Below are 27714 nucleotides of genomic sequence, written 5' to 3'. Positions count from 1 at the left end.
CAATTCCAAGTGGATGAATTGGGGGTGAATTCAGGTGTTCCAGAGAATAAATGTATAGGCATAGCTGCAGAGAACAACAGGAAACTGGGGAAATTATTAGGCATAGCTGGAACATTGGGACCAGGAAAATGAAGCAAGAGAAACAAGTAAAGGCCTCATGAAAGGCACATTGTATAGTATACAAAGGAATTTTATGTGTATCCTGTAGGCAGCAAAGGACCATTCAGGGCAGAATGTATTCACATTTATATTTTAGAAATTACTTCAGTAGCAGTGGAATGAAAAGCAGTGTGTGATAATAGAGATAGTCAGAAGACATTTTCATAATCTGGGTAAGATATTAAGTGGCCCTGAGCTAAAATCGTGGCATGGAGGTTATTTTGGATACCCTATTTATAGTATTTGATATGAAAAGTGAGAGAGAACCTGAGTTGAGCTTTCTGGTTTGGAAAACAGGCTATGGTGCAAATCATTGAGATAGAAGACATACAAGGAAGGGAAAGTAGGGGTTTTGTTTGTGTATCTTTAAGGAAGAGAAAATAAAGAATTCCATTTTAGTGATTATGAGTTTGAAATACCTGTGAGACATCCAAGAAAAGACGTGGCTAGAGAAGCAAATTTGGTAGTTCTCACTATGGGCATATATGACATAATCTGGGAGAAAAATTGTAGAAGAAAATGGGTAAAGAAGGGAGTATACCAAGTAACTAGTGAAGAGGAAACCACAAAGGGGGACAAGAGATAGGAAAGCATTTTGTTCTATCAGCCAAGAGAATTGTAAATGCCTCCTAGAGGTCAAGTGAGAAAACTGCTGAATATTATCTATTTATTTTAGGTTGGTGCAAAAGTAGTTGCGGGTTTTGCCATTACTGTCAAAAGCAAAAACCACAATTACTTTTGCACCAACCTAAATACATTGATTTTGAGGAGCTGAGCCTTAAAAGATATTCAGAGTTTGCAATCATGAAAATTGTACTGGGTTGGGTGGAAAATTGGGCAAAAAGCGAGACAGTGTTGGAGATCAAGGGAATGCCATGAGCAAAAGTACAGAACTGGAAAAGCACATTACAGACATGATCTTTTGTTTTAAAATATTACAAATGTAAAAAAGATGTATATAAAGGAAGTGTGGACAATAAGTTTTATGCTATTACTTTTATGGTATAACTTCCCAAATTACTTAACCTCAGGTTAACTGGTGGGAGAGTTACTTACAACCTTTTCTACTTTTCCTTTTCTCTTTTTTTTTCTTAACATTTCACTATGTTTTAGAGCATTGAAAGAATGCCATCTCAGATCAGAGAGAGTTTTGATTTTATGATGCAAGTGCAAGAATAGATATTGAGAAAGTCCAAAGTTTTGGTTCCTTAAGGATTACAGGTATATACCAGCTATTGTTTCTTTTTTTTTTTCCCCAATCTCTAACCATGAGCTCACAGTCTATAGACACACAGATTATTTGGGGATAGAACAGTTGCTAACAGACCTACACACTTAGTTTTACTTACTTACTTACTTAATTTATTTATTGCGAAGGTGGTCATGCTGTGTCGTCCAGGCTGCTGGCATGCAGTGGCGGCAGTGGCACCATGTTGGCTTACTGCAGCCTCAACCTCCAGGGCTCAAGCCATCCTCCCACCTCAGCCTCCAGATTAGCTGGGACTATAGGCATGCACCACCATACCTGGCTAGTTTGTGTGTGTGTTTGTGTTTTTGTTTTTTTTGTTTGTTTGTTTGTTTTGTAGAGATGAGGTCTCACTATGTTACCTAAGCTGGGCTCAAACAATCCTCCCACCTTGGCCTCCCAAAGTATTGGAACTGCAGGCGTCAGCCACTGCATCTGGCCCACACTTATTTTAGAAGCTATCTTACATATAGGAGACTATTTTAGTGATGTAATCATCATAAATTAATTTCTCATAGGCAGAATTCAGTATTGCTTTTTAAATAGCTCATTTTCCCAAATAGTATATACTTTTTGTCCTTTTTAAAAGCTTGTTGTTAATTAAATTAGCCTTCTATTGTTAAAAATTAAATTATCATGGTTATTTATTTAACACAGTAATGCTTTTTAGGTAGCATTAGATAGCACATATTATTCTACTAGATGGTAAATTCTTTGAGGGCAAGCACCATGTCTAAGACATCTTTCTGTCTCCAAAAATGTCTTTACATGAGAGAGATTCAGTAAATATTTATTGAAAATTAACTTGACACTATTAAATGGAAACTTTTCACTCTTTAAGGAAAGTTGCATTTACATTCTTAAATCACCATTAGTGGCAAATTCATCACTGATTTGTGGAATATTAAATTCTAGTTAATTGTATGCTGAATCATACATACCTACCTTTTGGTGAAATATAATAATGAGTTTTACAATTTTAGATGTAACAAATTAGGATATCTGGAAAATGTAAGGCATCTGTGGCTACCTTATAAGAAGGAGCTATGTGGAAATTAGGCTGAGGAAATGATTCTTAGTCTCTGGCACCTGTGGTGTAGAAAACCAACTGGATATGCTGAACTGAGCCCTCTGTCTCAATAATCTTTGGTGATCTTTGGAAATACATTTTACTAGCTACTACCTTCTGTCAGATTGTCCCTGAAGGTCATGATAACCAGCTCTGTAATTATCTGTAGCTACTCTTAGTAAAGGAATGACGATCTTCAGCTCTTCTAACACAGCCAAATGTAAGCAGACTAAGTACAACTAAAGCATGGGGTGAACTAGCTTCTATCTTTCAGAAACCTAGCCCATATTCTTCCCCAGAAGGTTTGAAATGTGAATGCAGTCTGATATCAGTAAATAGCTAAATTACCACTGCATCTCCGACAAAATACGAGTTGCCGTTTTTTGCCCTATGTTGGAAAGCACACACATAAAAAAGTGAACATTAGTGTAAGCATAATGGACAGGGTTGCTCTGAAGACTAAATGATATTTAAAGCAATTTATAGCCCCTGGATCACCATGCACTTATAAAGATGTTTCTCATAATTATCATGCAGTAATTGTATGTATGTGTAATAAAGATAGCAGAATAGCTCCACAAATAGGGGGCAAAGTGTAAAAAGAAACAGACTGTAGGTTATGGGATTTGGCCAGGACATATATTCAAACTATATTAGTATCATCACCAGATGAATAGCTAAACGAATTGTTATATCCATACAATGGAATACTGCTTGGTAATAAAAAAAAAATGAACAAATTGCTAATACCCAACAACAGGGATGAATCTCAAAAATATTCAGGAGGAAATAAGACAGACACAAAATAGTACATAACGTATAATTCCATATATGTGAGGTCCTGGAACGGGCAAAACGAATCTATCGTGAGAGAAGGCAAATCAGTGGTTGCCTCAGGTGGGGGATTGACTGCACATGTGCACAAAGTAACATTTTGGGATGATGGAAATGTTCTACATTTGATTTTCATAGTGATTACCCAGGTGTATACATTTGCCAAATTGAATCCTACTGTATTTTTACATAGGTACATTTTATTACATGTAAACTACACTCATTAGTTTCCTTTACGGCCCTGCCTTCTGTAACTTTTTTCCTTCTCTCCCTAAAATTGGGGTATTATCCATTCTTCTGAATTTACCATAGCATTTGTTTGGCCTTCTCTTACTCTTTCTTTCTCCTTTCATTTGTCACCTTGTCCTCTACTAAGGCTATAAGCTCTTTACATCTTTCTTTACCCTCTAGCACCTTGCTCATTATAATCTTCCAACAGATGTTTGTTAAACGGAGTTGATTTCATACAAAGAAAGAATTACCAGCTACTGCTTTGATCACAGCTCTGAAATTTGAATAGAATCACAATCCCAGTTATCAACAAGAACAACCCTATAAAGCAGCTATGGGTTGATGACAGGCATTCTTAGGACAGTCTTAATTTTACACTTTAGGGCAGTCCCATTTAACGTTCTGTGGCATTGGGTGGTGGACACATGGAAGATGAATGTTCCTGGGCCCCTTGGAAAGTCCTCTTTAAGGCGAATTACGTTGTGCTAGTTGCAAAGGTCTGGAAGATTTAATTTAGGTAAATTACACAACGTGACAATGTATATAATTCCAGTAATGAGAGAAAATTAGAATCAGAAATTTAGTACTAGAAGGTGCCACCATGGATGCCATTTATTCTAACCCATTGTCATACAGACCCAGAGATCTTAAGTATCTTGCCCAACACCACACAGCAAATTAGCGGCAGAGTTAACTCTAGAAGCCAGATTTCTATCAAGTACCATATCCAGAATTTAACAAGTTGGAGAATTTGCTGTTTGTGGAAGTTCTGAGGAGTTGCCCTAGACAAAGCTTTCCTTGGGATGAGATTTTGAGTTTAAGACACAAACAGAGTAGGTTAAGATCACGGGCAGGAAGCTGCTGTCATTACTAGGTTCAAATCAAAACTGGAACCTTGGAGCCATGGCAGGGACAAGAATCGACTTATGTGTTCCTGGTGATGTCTTTGCTTCATATACCACTTGAGAAATACTGATTTTATCTATTGTTGAAACTTAGTTTGTATACTTGTTGATGAATTTTCTATAGTAAGAATATGAATATGCTATAACTTTTTGAGGAGTTGTTAGTACAGTTGACCCTTAAACAACACGGGTTCGAACTGCGTAGGTCTGCCTATAAGCACCTTTTTCTCAACCAAAAATGGATTGAAAATACAGTTTTCATAGGCTGTGAAACCCATATATATAGAGGGCCGACTTCTTATATGTGCAGGTTCCACAGGGCTGACGGGAACTTGAGTGTGCAAGGATTTGGTTCTACCAGGGTAGTCTTGGAACCAATCCGTCATATATACTGAGGGACAACTGTATATAAGAATATTGTTGAATCCCACGAGATTGTTAAAACAATCTGAATGGAGTTGGTCTCCCTCTCTCAAACCTTCCTTTTTCACTGTTTTCTGTTTATGTGTAAATTTAGAGAGTGGTAACAGTTGCCATTTTGCATTTCATTGGTTTTATATTTCATTTTTTTAAGAACAATTTTAAGTCAGTCTTATAGTTAACATAATTTCAAGTGGTCATTTTGAATTTTAATGATGAAAGACATTGAGATTACAAAAAGCAGCTTTGAAAGTTGTAGCAAAGCATGCTCCATACATGGATCCTTTGAATGAAAGATAATAGCATGGATGGTTGATGAAGGAATAGAAGCTGCTGCTATTTAATGTATTCTTCACTCTCAGTACATGGATACAGCCTCCAAATGTTACAAAGAAAATAATCAGCAGCACAGCATCTCTGCATACCTGTGGATTGCTTTTTTGTAAAGCAGCCTCATGGTTTTCTTAGAAAAGTTTTTTATTTAAAAATATATCTCTAGACACTTACTCCTGGTAGGCCTGGGAAAATGTAGATTACTTCATGTCTCTTCAAAAGGCTTTCAAAGAAACAAGTCAAGCTTGGTTTGTGTTTTTGAGATAGAGGAAAGTAGTAAGGTAGGAGGACAGAGGAAATCTTAGCTTTAAAGGGAGAAAAAGATCTTTCAGTCCTTTTGTCAACACTTTAGCTTCTGCATTAGTCATAGGTCCCTTCCCCCTTGGCCATGGGTGGACCAAAGGAATAGCAGCCATTTGCACGTTTGTGAAAGGACAGTGGAAAGAAAAGAAAACAGCTGATACAAAAAAATGTGGGGGATTATTTCCTCCACTAGGTTTTTACAGTTGTATTTTTAGATTAATCAGTGGTTTCTGGATATTTGGCCTCCTTTTTTTTCTTTTATTTTGCTGTTTTTGATGTTATAAAATACACTGCTAAGAACCTAACCCTATTAGTGAGATGTTATTCAGAGTCTAATTTTTTTATTGTTAGAATGAAAATCACGTAGAATGCAAAGCTAGTGGACACAGTTAATACTCATATTTGGTAGAAAAACTTTTCCTCTACCAAGCTGAGTTCAAATTGGGGGCCTGCAAGTTAACTGATACTGGACGGGTTAACTGGAGAAAAGTTAAGGTTTATTCACACTTGCAGGAGCACTCAATATCAGTAACTCTGAAGAAGAGTTCAGAGGGTTATAGAAGTAAGGGGTTATGCCTCTTGCTGTGGCACACCACAGATGCCAGCACTTTAGGAGGCTGAAGTGGGTGAATCACTTGAGCTCAGGAGTTCGAGACCAGCCTGGGTGACATGGTGAAACCCTGTCTCTACCAAAAAAATTACAAAAATTAGCCTAGCGTGGTGGCAAGTTCCTGTAGTCCCAGCTACTCAGGAGGCTGATGTGGGAGGATTGCTTAAGCCTGGGAGGTGGAGGTTGCAGTGAGCCGAAATGGTACCCCCTGTACTCCAGTCTTGGCAACAGAGCAAGACCCTGTCTCCAAAAAAAACAAGAAGTAAGGGGCTATATGCCAACTTAACAAGAGGGGGTAGTTTAGGGAGTCAAAGGACAGAAGGATCTCATTTACACAATTTTTTTGTTATGTCTCAGTGCCCAGTGTCAGTCATCTCCCTCCTGTGGATCCTCCTGGAGGTGTGGGAGGGTTGTGACAGCTGCCTGAGTAAAGCTCTGCTTTAGTCAGATACAAGAAGTTAAGATTTCATTCTGCATCTGCTGTTGGATTTTTGGGCCCTTCACTGATTTTTTTTTTTTAATATTTGTATGTAGTCTGATGCTTTTCAATGTATTTTCACATACCTCATTTTATTCTCACAGGACTTTTTAGGCAGACAGGGCAAATACTATTATCCCATTTCACAGGTCAGAAAACTGAGACTCAGAGAGGTTAAGTATTTGTCCAGGGCCACGTAGTTAATAACAGAGCCAAAGTAAGAATTTCAGGTATTCACCATTTCTCACTATACCTTTGGGGTCCAATCTGAGTACTCATATATTGTGTAATCTATTGTCAATCTATAAGTCCTTTAAAAGTGCCACAGTTAAGTAATATTGTATTTGTTTTGTAGGAGAAGATGGTATAAACTGGTTCATCAGTGACAAAGACATTGAGGTAAAATCAAATTGTTTTTAAAATTCAGAATAATAATTTCCTTTGCTTCATAGTTTATTATGATAACTTTTGGAACATTAATAAATTTAAGTGGCTTATAAGAAAACATTTGATTTTAGCATATGAGTGATTTAACTCTTCAGAAACTTGGTTCAGCCTTGAGTTTTGTCAGTGAGTTAATAGCTGTAATCATCCAGTCCCCTTTCCCTTTCTGTTTCTTCTCTCCTGTGGTGAGTCCTCTCAGCCCATATGGCCTGGTACCACTAAAAAGATCAACACCGGAAATAACTGCTTCTTCAGTGTAAGGAAATGGTTAGTCTATTTTTAGGATGTGGCAGGTGTTTTTCTTTGTCAATTATTAGCCTTAATTGTGGCAGATGCTACAAAAAGAGAATAATTTTATAACTTGGTTTTGGGAGATACCTAGATTGTATTTACTTGTGGTCCACTTGGCCAGTTCAGCAGAATAACAAATAAAAGATGAAAACTTTTTTAAAGATGGAATTCTACCAAACAAGCTAAAGCATGGTTGGGATTTACAATTCTTCTTTAAATATTCCATATGATATGCATTGTTAGTATTCTCTTACAAGATCCTAGATTTAGATTAGAATATGGGACAGTTAGAATTGGGTCACTCTGTAGGCAGAATGGATCTTAAACGGACTCCAGCGGAAAAAAATTATCCCATTCCTTTATAGAAATTATCATCCAGTCTTGTAGGCAGTAACCCTGTGCTGTTCAAAAGAAGGGATATATTTGGTAGCTGTACTAACTTTACAAAAGACAAAATCATAAAAACACCATTCCCTAACTCAAAATTTAAGCAGGCCTCTCATTCAGAAAAACATGGTGTACATTCAGTTATAGAAATCAGCAGTGGCCGGCTGGGCGTGGTGGCTTACGCCTGTAATCCCAACACTTTGGGAGGCTGAGGTGGGTGGATCACCTGCGGTCAGGAGTTCAAAACCAGACTGGGCAACATGGCGAAACTCCTTCTCTACTGAAAATATAAAAATTAGCCCGGTGTGGTGGCGGGCGCCTGTAGTCCCAGCTACTCAGGGGGCTGAGGCAGGAGAATCGCTTGAACCTGGGGAGGTAGAGGTTGCAGTGAGTCGAGATCACGCCGCTTCACTCCAGCCTGGGCAAAAGAGTGAAACTCCGTCTCAAAAAAAAAAAAAAAAGAAAAGTCAGCAGTGGCTTTGACTGAATGCTACCTCCCAGGCACAAGCGATTCTCCTGCCTCAGCCTCCCAAGTAGCTGGGATTACAGACTTGCGCCACCACACCCGGCTAGTTTTGTATTTTTAGTAGAGATGGGGTTTCTCCATGTTGGTCAGGGTGGTTTCGAACTCCCAACCTCAAGTGATCCGCCAACCTCGGCCTCCCAAAGTGCTGGGATTACAGGTGTGAACCACCACGCCCGACCTCTACCTCTTTTTAAGAGAACAAGAGAGATCATAAAGTTCCCCTGTGGTTAGGTTCTAAATTGAACAGATATAACTAATAATTCTCTTGCTTTATCAAGGTAATGGAACTGACTTGAAGCTTGATGTATCTTTATTCGCTTATAGTTGTCTTTAACAAGAGTAGTAGATGGCTTTTATTTAGCAGTGAAACAATTTTTTTAATTCTTGATTTTTTTTTTCCCTTAGGCCCAGATAGCTAATAACCGAACACCTGGAAGATGGACCCAGCGATACTATTCAGCCAACAAAAACATTATCTGTAGAAATTGTGACAAACGTGGCCATTTATCAAAAAACTGCCCCTTACCACGAGTACGTGAAATATGCTTTGCTTCTTTCCACATTTGTAAACTCAAAATCTCAAGGGTGAGGCTGGGCGCGGTGGCTCACGCCTGTAATCCCAGCACTTTGGGAAGCCGAGGCAGGTGGATCATGAGGTCAGGAGATTGAGACCATCCTGGCTAACATGGTGAAACCCCGTCTCTACCAAAAATATACAAAAAATTAGCCGGGTGTGATGGCAGGCGCCTGTAGAACCAGCTACTTGGGAGGCTGAGGCAGGAGAATGGTGTGAACCCGGGAGACGGAGCTTGCAGTAAGCAGAGATTGCACCATTGCACTCCAGCCTGGGTGACAAAGTGAGACTCCATCTCAAAAAAAAAAAAAAAAAAAAACCTCAAGGGTGAAACCCTATAACCTTAGAATTCAAATCTGTTTATAGTATGTGTGTTAAATTTCATGTAGCTTACAGCCTAGTGTAGGAGAAATAATAATAAATTTGGAGTCAGAAAAATGTGGAATCAATTTTAACTTATCATTTAGGTTGTATGGGCAAATAATTTAGTCCTCTATGCTTCTTGTTTTCTTGTCTATAAAATGAAAAGATTGAATCAGATGATTCCTGAGACCCCTTTCACTTCTAAACCTTCTACTTCTTAAGATAGCTTATTTCACTGTGAGATAATTTTTATTGTTAGAAAATTATAATTTGGGCCATTTTTAAATGTTTATTCATGTAAGTTACGTTAAGCAGGTACATCAACCTTTGGAAAAACACAGAACTGAAGATCTTAGACGTTTCCTGACCAGATAATTAGCTCTTAACAAACATTTCTTCCATTCCTCCTACCTCTTCCAAATGACTGTTTTTCAAATAGTTCAGACACCTCTCATGTTCCTTTTTTGTTTTTGCTTCTCCAGGCAAAACAGCTTCTTCTATATCTGTTCCTCCTATGACTTAGCTTCTAGATATCCTCCTCATTCTACTTTCCCTCTTACATACCTTTCATTTTGTCAATATTCCTGTAAGAAGAGGCATAAGGAATAAATGCCAGCTGCTAGTATGTACAGACTAAGCCTTTTTGGCAAACAATATACATACAGTATTTTGGACATTTTGTTTGATTTTTACAGCTGTGCTCAAGATTCTACCTTTATTGGGATCTCAAATTAGAAATGATTTTTTATGGGATTATATTGAAAAAGAAATACTAATCTTCTACCTTTTGAGACTGAAGAGATTTTATGATTTTTTTGCCACGTAGAAAGTTCGTCGCTGCTTCCTGTGCTCCAGGAGAGGACATCTCCTGTATTCCTGTCCAGCCCCTCTTTGCGAATACTGTCCTGTGCCTAAGATGTTGGACCACTCATGTCTTTTCAGACATTCCTGGGATAAACAGTGTGACCGATGTCATATGCTAGGCCACTATACAGATGTGAGTATCCTGCATATAACTAATTTGTCAGGCTTTGGAGGGAGTGTGCAAGTTTGTAATTAATGTTCAAGTTTATAACTATCAGTCAGCATACCTAAAAGAATGTTTACTCTGTACTATGTAGATTGATAGTCATGTCCCTTTTGTCACTGAACATGTATATAAAGCAGTGCTCTAAATATAGGGGTAAGGAGCCTACTGAATCAGGAGACAGCATCAAGAGATAGCATTAACAAATATTTTAAGCCCATTCTAGCCCTTTTTCTTTATGTGCTTGCTAAATAAAGGCTGAATTTAAAGAGGTAATAAATAACATGTAAAATTTGTGTATTCATATTTATTTATTTATTTATTTATTTATTGAGACATAGTCTCACTCTGTCACCCAGGCTGGAGTGCAGTGGTGCAATCTCGGCTCATTGCAACCTCTGCCTCCCGGGTTCCAGCGATTCTCCTGCCTCAGCCTCCCGAGTAGCTGGGGCTACAGGAGCACGCCAACACTCCTGGCTAATTTTTGTATTTTTAGTAGAGACAGGGGTTTCACCATATTGGCCAGGCTGGTCTCGAACTCTTGACCTTAGGTGATCTGCCTGCCTCAGCCTCCTAAAGTGCTGGGATTGCAGGCATGAGCCACCGCACCTGGCCTATTTGTGCATATTTAAATGAAAATATATGCACAATCAGCAGTTATATACAAATGTTTATCGGAAGCCTATTTTGATGCTTCTTTTTTTATTTTTATTTTATTTATTTATTTATTTATTTTGAGATGGAGTCTCGCTCTGTTGCCCAGGCTGGAGTGCAGTGGCGTGATCTCGGCTAACTGCAACCTCCAACTCCTGGGTTCAAGCGATTCTCCTGCCTCAGCCTCCCGAGTAGCTGGGATTACAGGCATGTGCCAGCACACCTGTCTAATATTTTATTTTTAGTAGAGACGGGGTTTCACCACGTTGGCTGGGATGGTCTCGATCTCCTGACCTCATGATCCGCCGACCTCGACCTCCCAAAGTGCTGGGATTACAGGCGTGAACCACTGTACCCGACCTTTTTTTTTTTTTTTTTTTTTTTGAGACAGGGTCTCGCTCTGTCACCCTGGCTAGAGTGCAGTGGCATGATCTTGGCTCACTGCAACCTCTGCCTCCCAGGTTCAAGTGATTCTTCTGCCTCAGCCTCCCGAAGTAGCTGGGATTACAGGCGCCCACCACCATGCCTGGCTAATTTTTGTATATTTAGTAGACGGCAGGGTTTCACCATGGTCAGGCTGGTCTCGAACTCCTGACCTCAGGTGATCCACCCACCTCAGCCTCTCAAAGTGCTAGGATTACAGGCATGAGCCACCGCACCTGGCCTGATTCTTCTTATTAATGATTTTGCTGGTCTAAGAGTCTAAGGAAAGAAGGACAAGGCAGCCATTACTTTAAATTGCAGCATATTAAAAATGCTATTTTGGACACTATTTGCATTGTATTTTTGTAAATGTATATGGAGTTTAGTCATAATTTCAAAGACCAGAGGGCTGTTGAAATAAGCAAATACAGCTTTGATGTGGAATATGTAGTTTTCTACATTCAGTTTACCCTAACTCCTAATGAGTGTCTCATTAAGAGTCTTTCATTTTAGGTCTTAATTGTGTTTCTTACTACATAGTAACATATGTTTATTTTATATTAACAGCTAATCAGTACAAAGTCATTTTTCATCCTCATACCTAAGTGGCAATTCTAATTGATTTAAGGGGTATTTATGAAAGGGGTATCTCTCATTCTCTTTTTTAAAGCATTACTTACCTATTTTTTAAAATAATAAAAGTACTTTAATATGTACTTCCCCAAAGTCATGATACGAAAGCAGAAACATTTTTCTAATTTTATTTATACTGAAATATACCTATAGTCTCTTTCTTTTACAGCCTTTTTTAATGCATGTCTGAAATACACCTATAATCTTTTGCTCAATAAATTAGTATGGCTTTCTGTTGAAATGAATTTCAGATTAAAACAGATTAGAGTATGAGTGTTTGGTATATATATGTATTTCTCATGTAAATAATATGACAATTATTTATTGTAATTCCACTAGCAAATTTATACTTAAATTGTTACCCATTTTTTAAACAAACAGTGGTGCATTTAATGTTTTGGTAAGTCATATTTTATAAATGGAATTGTGAAATTAAAAGACATGTACACTTATGTCTGGATAAGTATTGTCAAATTGCTCTTCTAAAAGATTGTACCAATGTATCTACCTACTAGCAGTGTTAAGAGAAATGAGCACTGCACTCATCCACATTAAGTATTATCAGTCTTTAAAATTTTTGGCTAGTCAGACCAAAAAATGATATTTTTTTGTTTTAATTTGTATTTATTTGGTTATTAATAAAGTGGTATATGGTTAATTAATTTGAATACTCTATTCTCAAGGCTATATATAGAGATAGAAGTTGTCATTTCATTCCAAAGCACTTTAGTCTTATTTTTCAGTGTTTACCAAGTCTTAAAAATGATAAATCCTGAATTGTCCTAGCATTATGTTGTTGTCTGCATTAAGTTGTCAATTATAATTTTCTTAGCAAGATTTTCTAGTTTGGCAGTTATCTTTAATAGCATCTGTTTTTTTACTGTTTTCTTCCAAAGAGCTCTGACAAATATGGTCTTATTTGCCTGGGATAAAGAAGGGAGTAAGACATCATAGGCAATTTTTTAAAAACAAGAAACTATACTACAGAACAGTTAAAAATTACTTGTAAAAGGTTGTATAATCATCTGTGAGTGTTAATTCTATAGGCCATTCCTCTTAACTTCTTAATTTTGGCCTCTAATATATGTTAAATTATTATCTAAAATGAGAATTAATAATCCCAATGAATGTAAGTTTTTTTAAATAAGGTTAAAATCATGGTATGCTCCTGTAATATCAGCTGCTCAGGAGGCTAATGCAGGAGGATCTCTTAATCCCAGGATTTTAAAACCTGGTGGCTCACACTTGTAATCCTAGCACTTTGGGAGGCCAAGGCAGGTGGATCACGAGGTCAAGAGATCAAGACCATCCTGGCCAACATGGTGTGAAACCCTGTCTTTACTAAAAATACAAAAATTAGCTGGGCATGGTGGTGCACACCTGTAGTCCCAGCTACTCGGGAGGCTGAAGCAGGAGAATCACTTGAACCTGGGAGGCAGAGGTTGCAGTGAGCCGAGATCATGCCACTGCACTCCAGCCTGGCAACAGAGTGACTCTGTCTCCAAAAAAAAAAAAAAAAAAAAAAAAAAAAGCCTGGACAACATAGTGAGAGCCCATCTCAAAAAATAAAATAAAATACGGTTAGGCTGTGACCAGCTTCAGAGAAGGCAGTACTCTTTTCCCCATATCTACCGGTATCTACTATTTTTGTTGTAATTACATGGCGAAGGTTCTGGAGGCTGGTCTTTGTAGCCTACACACCTGGTGTAGGATTCCCTTGCAGCCCAGTCAAGCCTGGGCTCTACTGACTCCTTGTGGCAAGGCTCATAGTCCTTCCACCACCCCAGAAACTTCATGAGAATTCACATGGAAGCTGAGTCATTCTGGCCCCATGTTGTTGGAACTGTACATGCTTTAGGTCTGTCTTGAAACCTGGGCCTCCACAGAAAATCTGTTTCCTCTGCAGCCCTATCAAATGCTTGCTGCTCATCTTCCATGACCCTGAATTAAGAGATGATATCAGCCTCTTTCTCACATGCCATGGCTGCTTTTAAGTCATTACTCAACCCTTTTTATATAAATACCTTTGGCTTATTCAAGGCTTGTACCCTCTAGCAATACTATCCTCTACCTTTGTTAGTCATTTTCATCTTCCCACCTACTGGACTTTCTGCTCATTCACAGAGGATTTCTGAAACCCTGAGTAACTGTAGATGTTCTAACCTTTTATAAATTGATGATATCGAGAAACTTCCAAGGCTGGGCGCGGTGGCTCATGCCTGTTACCCAGCACTTTGGGAGGCCAAGGTAGGCTGATCACTTGAGGCCACAAGTTTGAGGCCAGCCTGACCAACATGGCAAAACCCCATCCCTACTAAAAATACAAAAGTTAGCTGAGTGTGGTGGTGCACACCTGTAATTCCAGCTCCTGGGAAGGCTGAGGCATGAGAATTGCTAGAACCCAGGACACAGAGGTTTCAGTGAGCCGAGATTGCAGCACCACTGCACTCTAGCTTGGGCAACAGAGTGAGACTGTTTCCAAAAAAAAAAAAAAAAAAAAAAAAGGAAAGAAACTTGCCCTTTTACTTTATATATTCCCATAGTCACACACCTAGACCTCTGTTTGGCCAGATTACCAGATATATGTATGCAAAGAGAATATGTAGTGAAAACTGTCGAGTCATATTCAAATCCTTTCTGTAATGAAAAGCTTTTTCCTAAAATCTGTTGGAAATTGCTCATTGGTTAACTACTACTGTAAAAGTATTTGGTTGAAATTCCAGAGTTTTATGAGGTGAAGGATAAAAAGATGGCTCAAGGCCTACTAAAGTCAACCTGCATCATTAGTCCCTTTCAGAAGACAAGAACTTGGAGTGTGGAAAGAATCCTGTTTCTGAATCTGCTATAGTTTCTCTCCTCACTTCCAACAATTTTTAAATATACAGAGAATTTTTAAATGTCTGTATACATTTAGCTTGCACACAGAGTCCTATTCTGTGAGCTATCTCTGACATTTCCAAGATAACAACAGCCATACATAATTGTGTGTTTACTGTGCTGGAAGAGTGTTTCATTCACCACTATACCCTTAGCATATAGTAGGTGTTCAGTAGATTTAATCCTCATAAGCAGGATATGAAGTATAGGTACTATTTATTACTCCTATTTTACAAACTAAAAACTGAGACACTACAAGGTTAATAAGTCTAAGGTCAAAAAGCTAAAATGATGCTATACTTTATGAATATATGTGGAGAAAGCTTACATGTTGGCAATCTAGGAATCATCAGTTTATCTCCTACTCAGAGGATCTCTCAACTTCCTTTCTTAAATATGCAGATATTATAGCTGTAATAAGCAACTTTAATGTAACACTCATGACATTGGGGCAACATAGTGAGACTCCCACTCTTTACGAAAAAAATTTAAAAATTAGCCAGGCAGGGTGGCACACACTTGTAGTCCCAGCTACTCGGGAGGCTGAGATGGCAGGATTGCTTGAGCCCAGGAGATCAAGGCTGCAGTGAGCTGTGATCACATCACTGCACTCCAGCCTGGGTGACAGAGTAAGATTCTCTCTATTTAAAAAAAAAAATCAATATATTATAAAACACATGAAGAAAAATATTTTCCAAACAAAAATAAATTTTACCTTAGGTTTTCAGTGCTTTAAAAAACCCCTGGGGATCAAGAAAGCAGTATAGGATGTTGATTTTCAGACACAGAGCCAATTCTGTGATACCATAGAGCTTTACTGCTCACAAGAGACCATTGCAGCTTCAGCAGTCTTTATTAATTGTTCAGATTGCCATCCTTTTTTATTAAAGCATAATGACTAAGTTAGTCAGTGTCAGATATAATCAAAACCCAAACCTCCTAAATTTTCTCCCTTTATTCAGCAATTTTTTCTCAAATTCCCTGCTCAGTGTGTTATCCCAGTCCATGCTAAATAACTGTTAAAGTCTGATTTTTTAATACAGTGGGAGAAAATAATTCACAGAACATATTTCACTTGATTCCTTTATTTATTTATTTTTATTTTTATTTTTGAAACAGAGTCTCACTCTGCCGCCCAGTGTGCAGAGGTGTGATCTCAGCTCACTGCAACCTCTGCCTCCCAGATTCGAGCAATTCTCCTGCCTCAGCCTCCCAAGTAGCTGGGATTACAGGCATGAGCCACAACACCCGGCTCATTTTTGTATTTAATAGAGGTGTGGTTTCACTATGTTGGCCAGGCTGATGTCGAACTCCTGACCTCGGGTGATCTGCCCGCCTTGGCCTCCCACAGCGCTGGGGTTAACAGGCGTGAGCTACCGCGCCCGGCATTTTTACTTTTTTGATGCTAGAAAAATGCTCCCATATCAGCCATATACTACAATATTTTTCACGGTGCAAAAGTTTATTTTAATGAGAACTCAGTATAAACTGTGTAGTATTTAACATACACGTGAGTGCTCAATGATGTTTTTTCAATAAATATATATGTAAAATTGAAAACTAATGTATTTTATTTAAATTTTTATTAAACTTAGAGATTTCCAGCAAGAAATATAAAGCATCTAGTACAAATTATTTCATACTTGTCAAATCCAGAATGGAGAGTTACTAGAGCATTGTTTTTGTAAAGGTAATTATTTAAGAAACAGGTATTTATTTTATTTTTAGTGTACTCCAAGGAGCACTGAGTAGTATTCATATGATTTCCTCCCCTTATCCTTTCCACAGTCTTACTCAGATATGACTGGCCAGAAATAAGAATGGCTGAAACATATTATTGAGCTGAATAACTAAGCCAAGATTTGAATTTAAAGACTTGCTTAATTCACATATTTTGTGTAATGGCAGTTCTACCTTTATTCAAAAACATCTCCAGTGTTCTACCACCCAAATACACTTTCTACATTTGTTCATTTAGCAAAAATTTGCTGGTTGCCTCTTATATGCCAGACAGTATTCCAAGTACTAGGGGAAAAAAAGATGAATAAAACATGATCCCTGCCCTTGAGGAACTCAAGGCAGAGTATAATAGGAAAGGTGGGCATGTTAAGAACAGTATAAAGTGTAATGTGAAAGTACATCAGGGTGGTGATAAATAAAAGTCTTAGAAGTTTAGAGAAGACTCCAAACTTAGTGACTTGCAGATGATGTATACCTAGAAAATGTAGAAAGTGTGACATAGACGTAAGAAGGGAGCCAAGTAACTGTGTCTTTTTATTTTGAGATAATTATAGATTCACATGCAGTTTTAAGAAATAATATAGAGGGCTGGGCGCAGTGGCTCATGCCAGTAACCACAACCAAGCCCTTTGGGAGGCCAAATCTGGAGGACTGCCTGAGGCCAGCAGTTTGAGACCAGCCTATGCAATATAGTGAGACCCTATATCTACAAAAAACATTTTTTTTAAGAAATGATAAAATTAAGATTCAGATAGCAAATAATCATGAACAAGCTAATTTCCCTGCTGAACTTATTTGAAGAGAAACCACTGATATATTCAGATCTACTTAATGAAAATGAGAATGCATAAATAAGAATAAATAATTACAATTTAAAATGCCACCTCCCCAACAAAGTAACTTGGATGTATAAAATCACAATGTGAGGAAAGAATGAAAGGCAAAAGAAAAACTCATCTCTGAAAAAACTGAAACACTAGAAATATATTATTGCGATAGATTGGTACGTACTTTCAGATAAATATGTAGTTCTGCTGACAGTGTGCATTACACCTACCTTTGGAAATAAAGAGGAAAATGAGACTTTGCTTAGATATATGTACTTTGTTCCACCCACTTTTCTCAACATTTTAATGTTATTTATAGGTAATATTGGAGCAAGAGGGCAGGCTGCAATTGATTGATTGTCTTACAAAATTGTTGTATAGGCTTACCAAATGTTTATTTAACTGAGAGATCAGATTACTTCAAGAAAGTTAAGTAGATTTCTATACTTGAAGGTCTCCTCCTATCGATGTACACAAAACTCATGATAATGTTAGTGAAAATTGCATACGTGTTCATTGTTCAGGGAGTAAATCCCAAAATCAGGAATTAGTAATTTATTGGAACTGTTACCAAGCCACCTAATAAATGAATATCTGGAATTTTCATGGTTGCAAATGTATGTGACCTTATGTAAATAATTATGTTCTACATTTTAAACTTGAAGGCATATGATACAGTTTGGCTCAATGTCCCCACTCAAATCTCAAGTTGAATTGTAATTCCCAATATTGAGGGAGGGACCTGGTGGGAGGTGATTGGATCATGGGGGCAGATTTCCCCCATGCTGTTCTTGCAGTAGTAAGTTCTCATGAGATTTGATGGTTTAAAAGTGTAGGGCACCCTGCCCCTCATTTGCTCTCTTTCTCTCCTGCCAACGTGAAGGTGCTTGCTTCCCCTTCAACTTTCACCATGATTATAAGTGTACTGAGGCCTTCTCAGCCATGCTTCCTGTTAAGCCTGTGGAACTTGAGTCAGTTAAACCTCTTTTCTTCATAAATTACCCCAGTGTTAGGTAATTCTTTATAGTAATGTCAAAATGGACTAATACAGTGTATAACTTAGCACATTTAAAGTTTGAAGGAGAAACCAGTTCTTATTTTAAATTGTACTAAATGGTTTCCTTTGTAGTCATTTCTAAGTAACCTGAAAATTCCTCCAATCTTTTCAACTCTCTGTATAGTACATACCTCCTTGTCTAGTATTAGTCACTTTGAGTGGACTTGGCAGCTTACTAGCAAGCTTATCTTGTCTTTATAGAAAATGTAAGAATAAATGTGTAGAAGATAGAGATAATTCCCATTCTGCAGACCCTTACCTTTCATCAAAGGAAGGGAAAGATTGTCTCCTTCTAGCCTACCTTTATAAACTTTACAAGCTCTCAACATTAAAGGATAAATAAACTTTAGTTTCTCACTGAGAATCTTACGGCACTGAGGAATGGACTTACTTACTCTTCAGTCCAATCACATTTGGGAAGACACAGATCTCTGATATATAAAGCAGAAGGCCACTAAGAATTTTGTTAAATTTCAAACTTATATGCCACACCTTTTTAAAACTAAATCTAGGCATAAAAGTCCATGTAGACTTGTATTTTACTATTAAATCCACTAATACAAACAAATTCTGGGACATAATTATCTGAGTTATGAATTGAGAGTGAAAATAAGGTCCTCATTAATAACCCTAAGGCTAAAAGATTCACTAAATCTTACAGAATAAGGTCAGTGCTGCTGACCTTTATAGATCCCTGGATGTGGTGGGAGTTGCCTATAGTCCTAGTACGTGAGAGGATGAGGCAGGAAGATCACTTGAGCAAAAGAGTTCAAGTCCAACCTAGGCAACATAGCAAGACCCGATCTCTTAAAAAAAAAAAAAAAAAAAAAAGTATACATTCCAGACAGCTTTCTGATTGGGTTTTGAAAATCTCCCTCAAATTACACAGCAGTGAAGCAATGTACACAACTGGGAAAGCTTTTTAACCTCTAAAACCATTCAAAGACTTACTTATAGGGATCTGTTTGCCAGCATACTAATCAATTCTATGTATGATTTTGTTGTACTAATCAATCCTATGTATGATCTGGTCAAACCCAATATGCAGTTATTCATCTTGAAAAACAGCTGTTTTCTTCAGTTGTCTACTAGTTAAAATAATTAGGCATGTCATCTAAAAGGTACACACAGTTCATCTTGAAAACTTACAAATGCCTGTAGAATGATTATATTTCAGTTAAAAAAAAAGCAAAATGAGCTCTGCATAATCTACATGTATATGTTTGTGTGTGTATATATATACATATATAAACAATGATAAATGGGACAAAGTGTACATACCAGGCTCTTAACATTGCTTTTCCTCATCAGACTTGGAATGGGTTAGAAAAGAGGGCTGAGAAACACAATTAGCTTTCCTTTATTTGTATTTTTATTGTATTGTTTCATTTGTTTTAAAAAGAGAGAGTAAAAAGATAATTATGCAGGATTTCAGTTTAATAGTAGTAAGCGTGATCTTCATTTGTTGTAAGCCATTCTAATTGTTGACTTGATAAAAAATCATCATAAAAGCAATACTAAACTACTTTGAGAAGTTGAAGAAACTCAAGCAAATTATATAATAATAAATATTATGAGCTAATTGGCCTTTTAGTTATAGAACATAAAAATAATTCTCTCTGTAATCATGGATATTAAAGGAAAAATATACATCCTAAGAACACTAATCATTACGGTGAGAGAGTTTCAGATATAAAGGAAGACATGGTTCAATTTTTAAATTATTTCATCAATGTTATCTAAACTTTTACTTTTTTAAGCCCATTATATTTTAGACAGGAACCAGTTCTAATGTAGCAGGAAAAAATTCTAAAGTAAGCTACAGGGTCTCAATATTAAACCTTTCTCTCTCACCCTCTCATCCCTGGTTTAGGGATGCTTATATAGAACTTTTACCTTTATTTTGCATTTACCTATAGGTAATGCTTATATAGAACTTTTACCTTTATTTTGCATTTACCTATAGGTAAAAATTCTATATAAGCATCCCTAAACCAGGGAAGGTAGTAGTGGGTAGCAAGGGTGATGAACTGGTTCCTGTCTAAAATATAATGGGCTTAAAAAAGTAAAAGTTTAGAATAACACTGGATGAAATAATTTAAAAATTGAGCCATGTCTTCCTCTGTCTCGAAAAAAAAAGGGGGTTCCTTTTTGTTTGTTTTTTGTTTTTGAGACAGAGTCTCACTCTCTTGCCAGACTGGAGTGCAGTGGCGCTGGAGTGCAGTGGTGCAATCTTGGCTCACTGCAACTTCCACCTCCTGGGTTCAAGTGATTCTCCTGCCTCGCCTCCCAAGTACCTGGGACTACAGGCACGCACTACCACGCCCAGCTGCTTTTTGTATTTTTAATACAGATGGGGTTTCGCCATGTTGTCCAGGCTGGTCTCGAACACCTAACCTCAAGTGATCTGCCCGCCTCAGCCTCCCAAAGCTCTGGGATTACAGGCATGAGCCAATGTGTCCAGTCAAGAATCTTATTCTTGTAACAATCTGGCACAATGGAAGGGTCTTTTAATGGTATAAATAACGATATCCAGTGTTTAAAACAGCTCTTCACAGGTCTCTGTAATTGTAACTCTTTCCCTGTTCTTAACAAACCAAAACTTGATCGTCTCTCAAGTTTTCCATAAATGAGTTGATCAGAGATCTATGCAGTGCTTGGCAAATACCACCTGAGCTGCCAGTACTGGCGGGATTCCACATAAGCTTCTTTTTTTTTTTTTTTTTTTTTAATAAACCGATAGAAAAAAAATTTGCAGGCATATATAAAGAATTGGTAGATCAAAAGAAAAGAATCAGAGATGTCTCCAAATGAAATGAATTATTTGTAGAAAATAGGAAACTTGAGAAAATCCTAATTCATTCTTCACAGATAGTGTGAATAGAGAAGATAGACGAAAAGCACTGCTGAGCAAAATGATGAAGAAAATTATGGACAAAATAGTTCACACTCAATTTGAGTGAGAAAAAGACCCATAGTGAAATTTCTGAATGTCAGACAAAAATTATGCTAATATCCAGAGAGAAAAACACACAAATCAGATTCACATCAGACTTGTCCTGTATAGTACTAAATGCCAAAAAGTAATGGAGAAATCTCTAAAGGCTAGAAGATTTTGAGGAAAAAAGATGTTACAATCTGTTGCTCATTTGTGAATTTAAGGGAAAAGTCAGAGAAAAAAATTAGCAACAATGAACAGTGAAACCAAGAAAGCCTAGAATATGTGTCTGAATACTTCTCGATAATCTGTTTTTTAACTTAATATAAGTATTTCCTGGGTGCAGTGGCACCTGCCTATAGTTCCAGCTACTCAGGAGGCTGAGGCAGGAGAATTGCTTGAGGTCAGGAGTTCAAGACCAGCCCAGGCAACATGGTGAGAGTTCATCTCAAAAAAAGACAGAAAAATATAAATATTAGAGCAAATTTTATTTTTAAAATTATAGTAATGTGGATTATAGGTAATTTCAATAAAATAAAAGGTTATTTGTTTCAATAATCAGAAGAAAAATAAGCGAGACAAAGTATATATATACTACAAAGTGAGACGTAGTATAACATTATGGGAGAAAATGGGAGCAAGAAAGTATAAAAAACAAAAAGCATAAAGAATGAGAAAAATCAGACCAAATACATCAATTATAACAATAAACATTTTCATAGTAGATTGAACACTCTTATAGATTTAACTACCTCCCCCACTCCCCCCAAAAAAGCCTGTTTATCCAAAGAGACCTTTAACAAAATTAAATGGCAGATCATGGTTTGGGAAAGATTTTTGTAATATGTATGATGGCACAATTATCTGTAATATATAAAAAGCTCTTACAAATCAATATGAAGAAAGGAAAATAATAATACCCAATGTTAGGGAAGCTGTACTATTAAAGCACATTTGGATGGGCTTTCTGGAATTCAGTGATGTATGATTGCAAAGATATAGCTATAAGAATGTTTATATTAAAGTTGTTAATAATAATGAATACTAGATGCAACCCAAATATTTGATGAGGAGGATGACTTACCTTACAATATAGTCATATAACGGAATTTATTCAGCCGTTTCAAAAATGATATAAAAGGCCGGGCACAGTGGATCACCTGAGGTCAAGAGTTCGAAATCAGCCTGGACAACATGGTGAAACCCCATCTGTACTAAAAATACAAAAATTAGCTGGGCGTGGTGGTGGGCTCTGTAATCCCAACTACTTGGGAGGCTGAGGCAGGAGAATCACTTGAAACTGGGAGGCAGAGGTTGCAGTGAGCCAAGATTGCACCATTGCACTGTAGCCTGGACAAGAAGAACAAAACTCCATCTCAAAAAATATATATATTTTATATATTTTTATATATATATATATATATATATGATATTGAAATATAAATAAGTTACTAGTACATTAAGTAAAACACAGATTACAAAACAGTATGTGAAGTATAATTTGACTTCTATATATATGTATGTGTGTGTGTGTGTGTGTTTATATATGTAGATTTGCATAGAGGAAAGTTTGAGTGGGCCCTGTGTGGTGGCTCACACCTGTAATCCCAGCACTTTGGGAGGCCAAGGCAGGCAGATCACTTAAGGTCAGAAGTTCAAGACCAGCCTGGCCAACATGTTGAAACCCTGTCTCTCCTAAAAATACAAAAATTAGCCAGGCATGGCAGCGCACACCTATAATCCCTGCTACTTGGGAGGCTGAGGCGGGAGAATCTGAAGTGGGAGAATTACAAGTCAGAGAATCACTTGAACCCAGGAGGTGGATGTTGCAGTGAGCCAAGATCGCATCACTGCACTCCAGCCTGGGCGACAGAGCAAGACTCTGTCTCAAAAAAAAAAAAAAAAAAAAAAAAAACTTTGGAGTAAAATATTCCAAAATATTTGCTCTTGTTATGTCAGGAATTATAGATGTTTTATTGTTTTTTGCTTTTTGTTTCTATTGATCTTTATTTGCTAGTTTTATATTAGTCATTCTAATAGATGTATACTATGTATCATATTGTAGTTCTAGTTAGCATTTTCTAATGGCTAATAATGTTGAATATCCTTTCATGCACGCACTTACCATCCTTCTTTCTTCTTTGGTGAAATATTAACATCCCTTCCTAATTTTTAATGAGAGTGTTAATTTTCTTCTTATTGGCTGTTGATAGTTCTATCTGTATTTGGATATAAGTCTTCAGTTGGGTATGTGATTTCAAAATATTTTTTTCTAGTCCATAGTTTGTCTTCTTATTTTCTTGACAGTTCTCAGGCAAAGCAGAAGTTTTTAAATTTAATGAAGTCTAACTTACAAATTTGAACTCTTTACCCAACCCCAGATCACAAAGTTTTTTGTTTTTGTTTTTTGAGACAGGGTCTCACTCTGTCTCCCAGGCTGGAGTGTAGTGGTGCAATCTCGGCTCACTGCAACCTCCACCTCCCAGGCTCAAGTGATCCCACCACCTCAGCCTCCTGAGTTGTTGGGACGACAGGCACGTGCCACCATGCTCGTCTGACTTTTGTATTTTTTGTAGAAATGAGGTTTCGTTTTGTTGCCCAGGCTGGTCTTGAACTCATGGACTCAATCGATCTGCCTACCTTGGCCTCAAGTGCTGGTATTACAGGCATGAGCCACCATGGCCAGCCAGAAGATTTTCTCCTGTGTATTCTTTCAGATGTTTCTACTTTTATTTATAGATCTGTTATTTATTTTGAGTTAAACTTTGTATAATATGAGGTTTAGATCAAGGTTCATTTTGTTTTCTTTATGTATGGTTGACCAACTGTTCTAACACTATTTGTCGAAAAGGCTTTCCATTCTCAACTGAATTGATTTTGCATCTTTGTCAAAGGTCAATTGGCCATATTTACATGGATTGATTCCTGCGCTCTATTTTGTTGCACTGATGTATGTATATGTCTTGTTGCCATTGCCATATGTTCTTGATTACTATAGTTTTATACTAAGTCTTAAAATACATAGCGAGATTTCTTAAACTTTTGTTTTTGTTTTGTTTGTGAGACCAAGTCTCACTCTGTTGCCCAGGCTAGAGTGCAGTGGCACCATGTTGGCTCACTGCAACCTCCATCTCCTGGGTTCAAGCAATTCTCCTGTCTCAGCCTCCCGAGTAGCTGGGATCACAGGCACCCACCACCACACTCGGCTTATTTTTATATTTTTGGTAGAGACAGGGTTTCACCATGTTGGCCAGGCTGGTCTCGAACTCCTAACCTCAGGTGATCTGCCAACCTTGGCCTCCCAAAGTGCTGGAATTAGAGGCGTGAGCCACCGCACCTGGCCAACTTTGGTTATTTTTTACAAAATAACTTTTGCTGTTCTAATTCCTTTCCCCCATCATATAAATTCTAGAATCACCTTGTCTATACTTCAACAATTTCTGATAGGATTTTGATTACAGTTGTGTTCCAGTCTATAGACTACTGTAGAGAGCGTTGACTCCACTGTATTGAGTCTTCCAATCCATGAATATGGTATGTCTCTTTGTTTATTTAGAACTCCTTTAGCCTCCATTATCAGATTTTTGTAGTTTTAACTATACATGTTCTCTACATAGTTAGATTCATGTGTATTTAAGTTGTAAGCATTTTTCCTTTCTTGGAATTATAGAAAAAGGTATTGTCTTACTACAGCATCAGACCTAAGGATGATTATTTGTGTATCTGACATATGCTGGATGCTATCAACATCTTGGGAGAAGAGGAAAAGATAATTTCCCCAAGAGCATTCCATGAGATTTAGAACTGGATGGCAGGGCATGATTGTACATAGGAGTTTAATGTAGTTAACTAAGGTGAATTAGGACTGGTTTTGGTGGTTTTAAACAATTTGCTCTATTAAGTATTTGTTATTTATGATGGACTTTATATAATTGGGTTTTTTCTTTTTTTTTTTTTTTTTTTTTTGAGACAGAGTCTCACTCTGTTGCCCAGGCTGGAGTGCAGTGGCGTAGTCCTGGCTCACTGCAACCTCTGCCTCCTGAGTTCAAGAGATTCTCCTGCCTCAGCCTCCCAAGTAGCTGGGACTACATGCACGTGCCACCACACCCGGCTAATTTTTTGTATTTTTAGTAGATACAGGGTTTCATCGTGTTAGCCAGGATGGTCTCGATCTCCTGACCTCGTGATCTGCCCACCTCGGCCTCCCAAAGTGCTGGGATTACAGGCATGAGCCACCACGCCCGGCTACGTTTTTTTCTTTTTCTTTTTAAGTAGAGGTGGGGTCTCGCTGTTACCCACACTGGTCTCAAACTCCTGGCCTGAAGTGATCCTCCCACCTCAGTCTCCCAAAGTGCTGGGATTACAGAAATGAACCACTGTTCCTGGCCAACAATTGGTTTATAAGTAAAGTTCTAAACTTTCACTTTAAAATTATTTTACCAGGCTGGGTGCCATGGCTTATTCCTGTAATTTCAGCCTTTGGGAGGCCAAGGTGAACAGATCGCCTGGGGCCAGGAGTTTGAGACCAGCCTAGGCACCATACTGAGACTCCATCTCTACAAAAAGTGAAAAATTAGCCAAGCACTGTGGTCCATGCCTGTAGTCCTAACTACTCTGGAGGCTGAGGTCGGAGAATCCTGCTTGAGCCCAGGAGATCAGGGCTGCAGTGAGCTATGATTACACCACTGCATTCTAGCCTGCGCAACAGAGTAAGACTCTGTCTCTAAATAAATAAATAAAAATAAAATAAAATAAAGTGAAACTAATTTACCTTTAGTTTACCTCTTTTGAGTCTAGTTTAAAACTTCTGGTTCCTGCTAGTATACTTAAAGAAACAGTATAGTATAGAACCTTTGCAGACTTAGTTTACAATATTCTCAGGATGTCAGCGCTCAGATTTCATTATTCCAATACCAAAGGGACAATGAAATCACTCATGGCAGTTGTAATGGAGGGATGCCATCAACATAAGTTTTTATTTTTGTTTTTCAGGGGATTTTTTTGTTTTTTAAGAAATGGGATATCTGAGTGAGCTGAAAGTTATGAAGACAGGAACTCAGAAAGAGTTAAGGTACTAGAAAGCAGGAAGTAAGACCTCTCTTCCATCCATCGTGCACATGGACTATGTATTCACTACTAAACCAGTTAGATGGTTCCCAGAATTATAGGAATCTACATCTACATGTTCTTCTCCCTGGTTTCCACTTACCCAGCCCTCAGGTCTGGTTTGAAGGTAATGAATTATCTCACTTGGTTGTTAACAGTCAGTTGCAGATGGAACTCCTTGTTCTACTCCTTCCCCCTTTCTCACTATTACACTTGACTAATCTTAAAACCCCCCCAAAAGAGGAGGAAAGGCTAGTAAGGAAGCTGGGGCCATTATTGATTAAGCATAGAAAAAAGGAATCCATAAGTTTGAGTTGAATTAAAGAAAGTTGTCTCAACTTTCAGAATAGTGTACTTTTCTTTTTCATCAATGACCAAGATATTTTAAGATTTTTGTATTCCAGAATTTTAATATAAAATACAACATCAGGATTATCTGATCCAGTATTTTTTCTGTTTTTTTTTAACAGCTATAAACATTGAGTAGACTTCAGCTGAATGTAAAAATAGGTAAATTGCACATAGTAGATGCTTATTGATGTTTCTGATTTTTTTTTTAAGAAGGTGGCCACAAACAGCTGTAGTCTAATAAAATCTGTATTTTATTCATTTTGTTCATTTTTTTATTTTTTCCTCTATTACGTCTTTATCAACAGCTCACCTAAACTGAGTTTCTTCTAGGTTTGGGCACATCCAAGAGTTGACCTTGGTACAGTAGATTCATTTATTTCAGCTACTTTATTGATGCCAATATTTCCATTATTTATTTCTGCATCAGCAGTATGGGGAGTGCCAAATTGATGTTGTCATAACAATAATTAATACAGTGGAGCACTTGCTATATGTCAGGCATTGCTTTAAAGACTTTATACTTATCAACCCCTTAAATATCACAACAGTCCTTTGAGGAGGTACTGTTAGCCCCATTTTATCTATGAGGAAACTGAGACACAGAGATATATAACTTGCCCAAAATAGTAAATAGCTGGATTAGAATCCAGCCATTTTTGCTCTGGATTTTCTGATTTTAGCTGCCACATTATCATGCTACATTTTACTAGCTCTTACATTGTTTTACTTTACATTACCTTAGGTCATCAGTCAGCAGATTTACTGCAAATATTAGCAACTATTTGTGAAATTAACCTTGAAATGTAATCTACTGATAAACTTTGTGCCTTCATAACTGTACTTAAGTTAGGAGGAGAATATCAAAGAGAAAAATCTTTGAGCCAAAAATTAAGCTTGTCAGTTTCCCT

At 37.5% G+C, this 27714-nt stretch overlaps 1 protein-coding gene across 6 annotated transcripts in view; it reads left to right on the top strand.

The window, feature by feature from the left end:
- The window catches only part of ZCCHC7 (zinc finger CCHC-type containing 7), a 241924-nt gene that overhangs the window by 178182 nt on the left and 36028 nt on the right, over positions 1-27714 (top strand). For all 6 annotated transcript variants that reach the window (XM_055293682.2, XM_055293681.2, XM_055293683.2 and 3 more), the window contains exons 3-5: positions 6944-6987; positions 8642-8767; positions 10000-10170. In XM_055293682.2, the coding sequence (XP_055149657.1) occupies positions 6944-6987; positions 8642-8767; positions 10000-10170 (341 nt within the window). The remainder of the gene's footprint in view (positions 1-6943; positions 6988-8641; positions 8768-9999; positions 10171-27714) is intronic.

The sequence above is a fragment of the Symphalangus syndactylus genome, chromosome 9 (genome assembly GCF_028878055.3).
Source record: "Symphalangus syndactylus isolate Jambi chromosome 9, NHGRI_mSymSyn1-v2.1_pri, whole genome shotgun sequence".
NCBI lineage: Eukaryota > Metazoa > Chordata > Mammalia > Primates > Hylobatidae > Symphalangus > Symphalangus syndactylus.
Note: the sequence above shows the minus strand (reverse complement) of the source record. Positions and strands in the feature narration are given on the sequence as shown.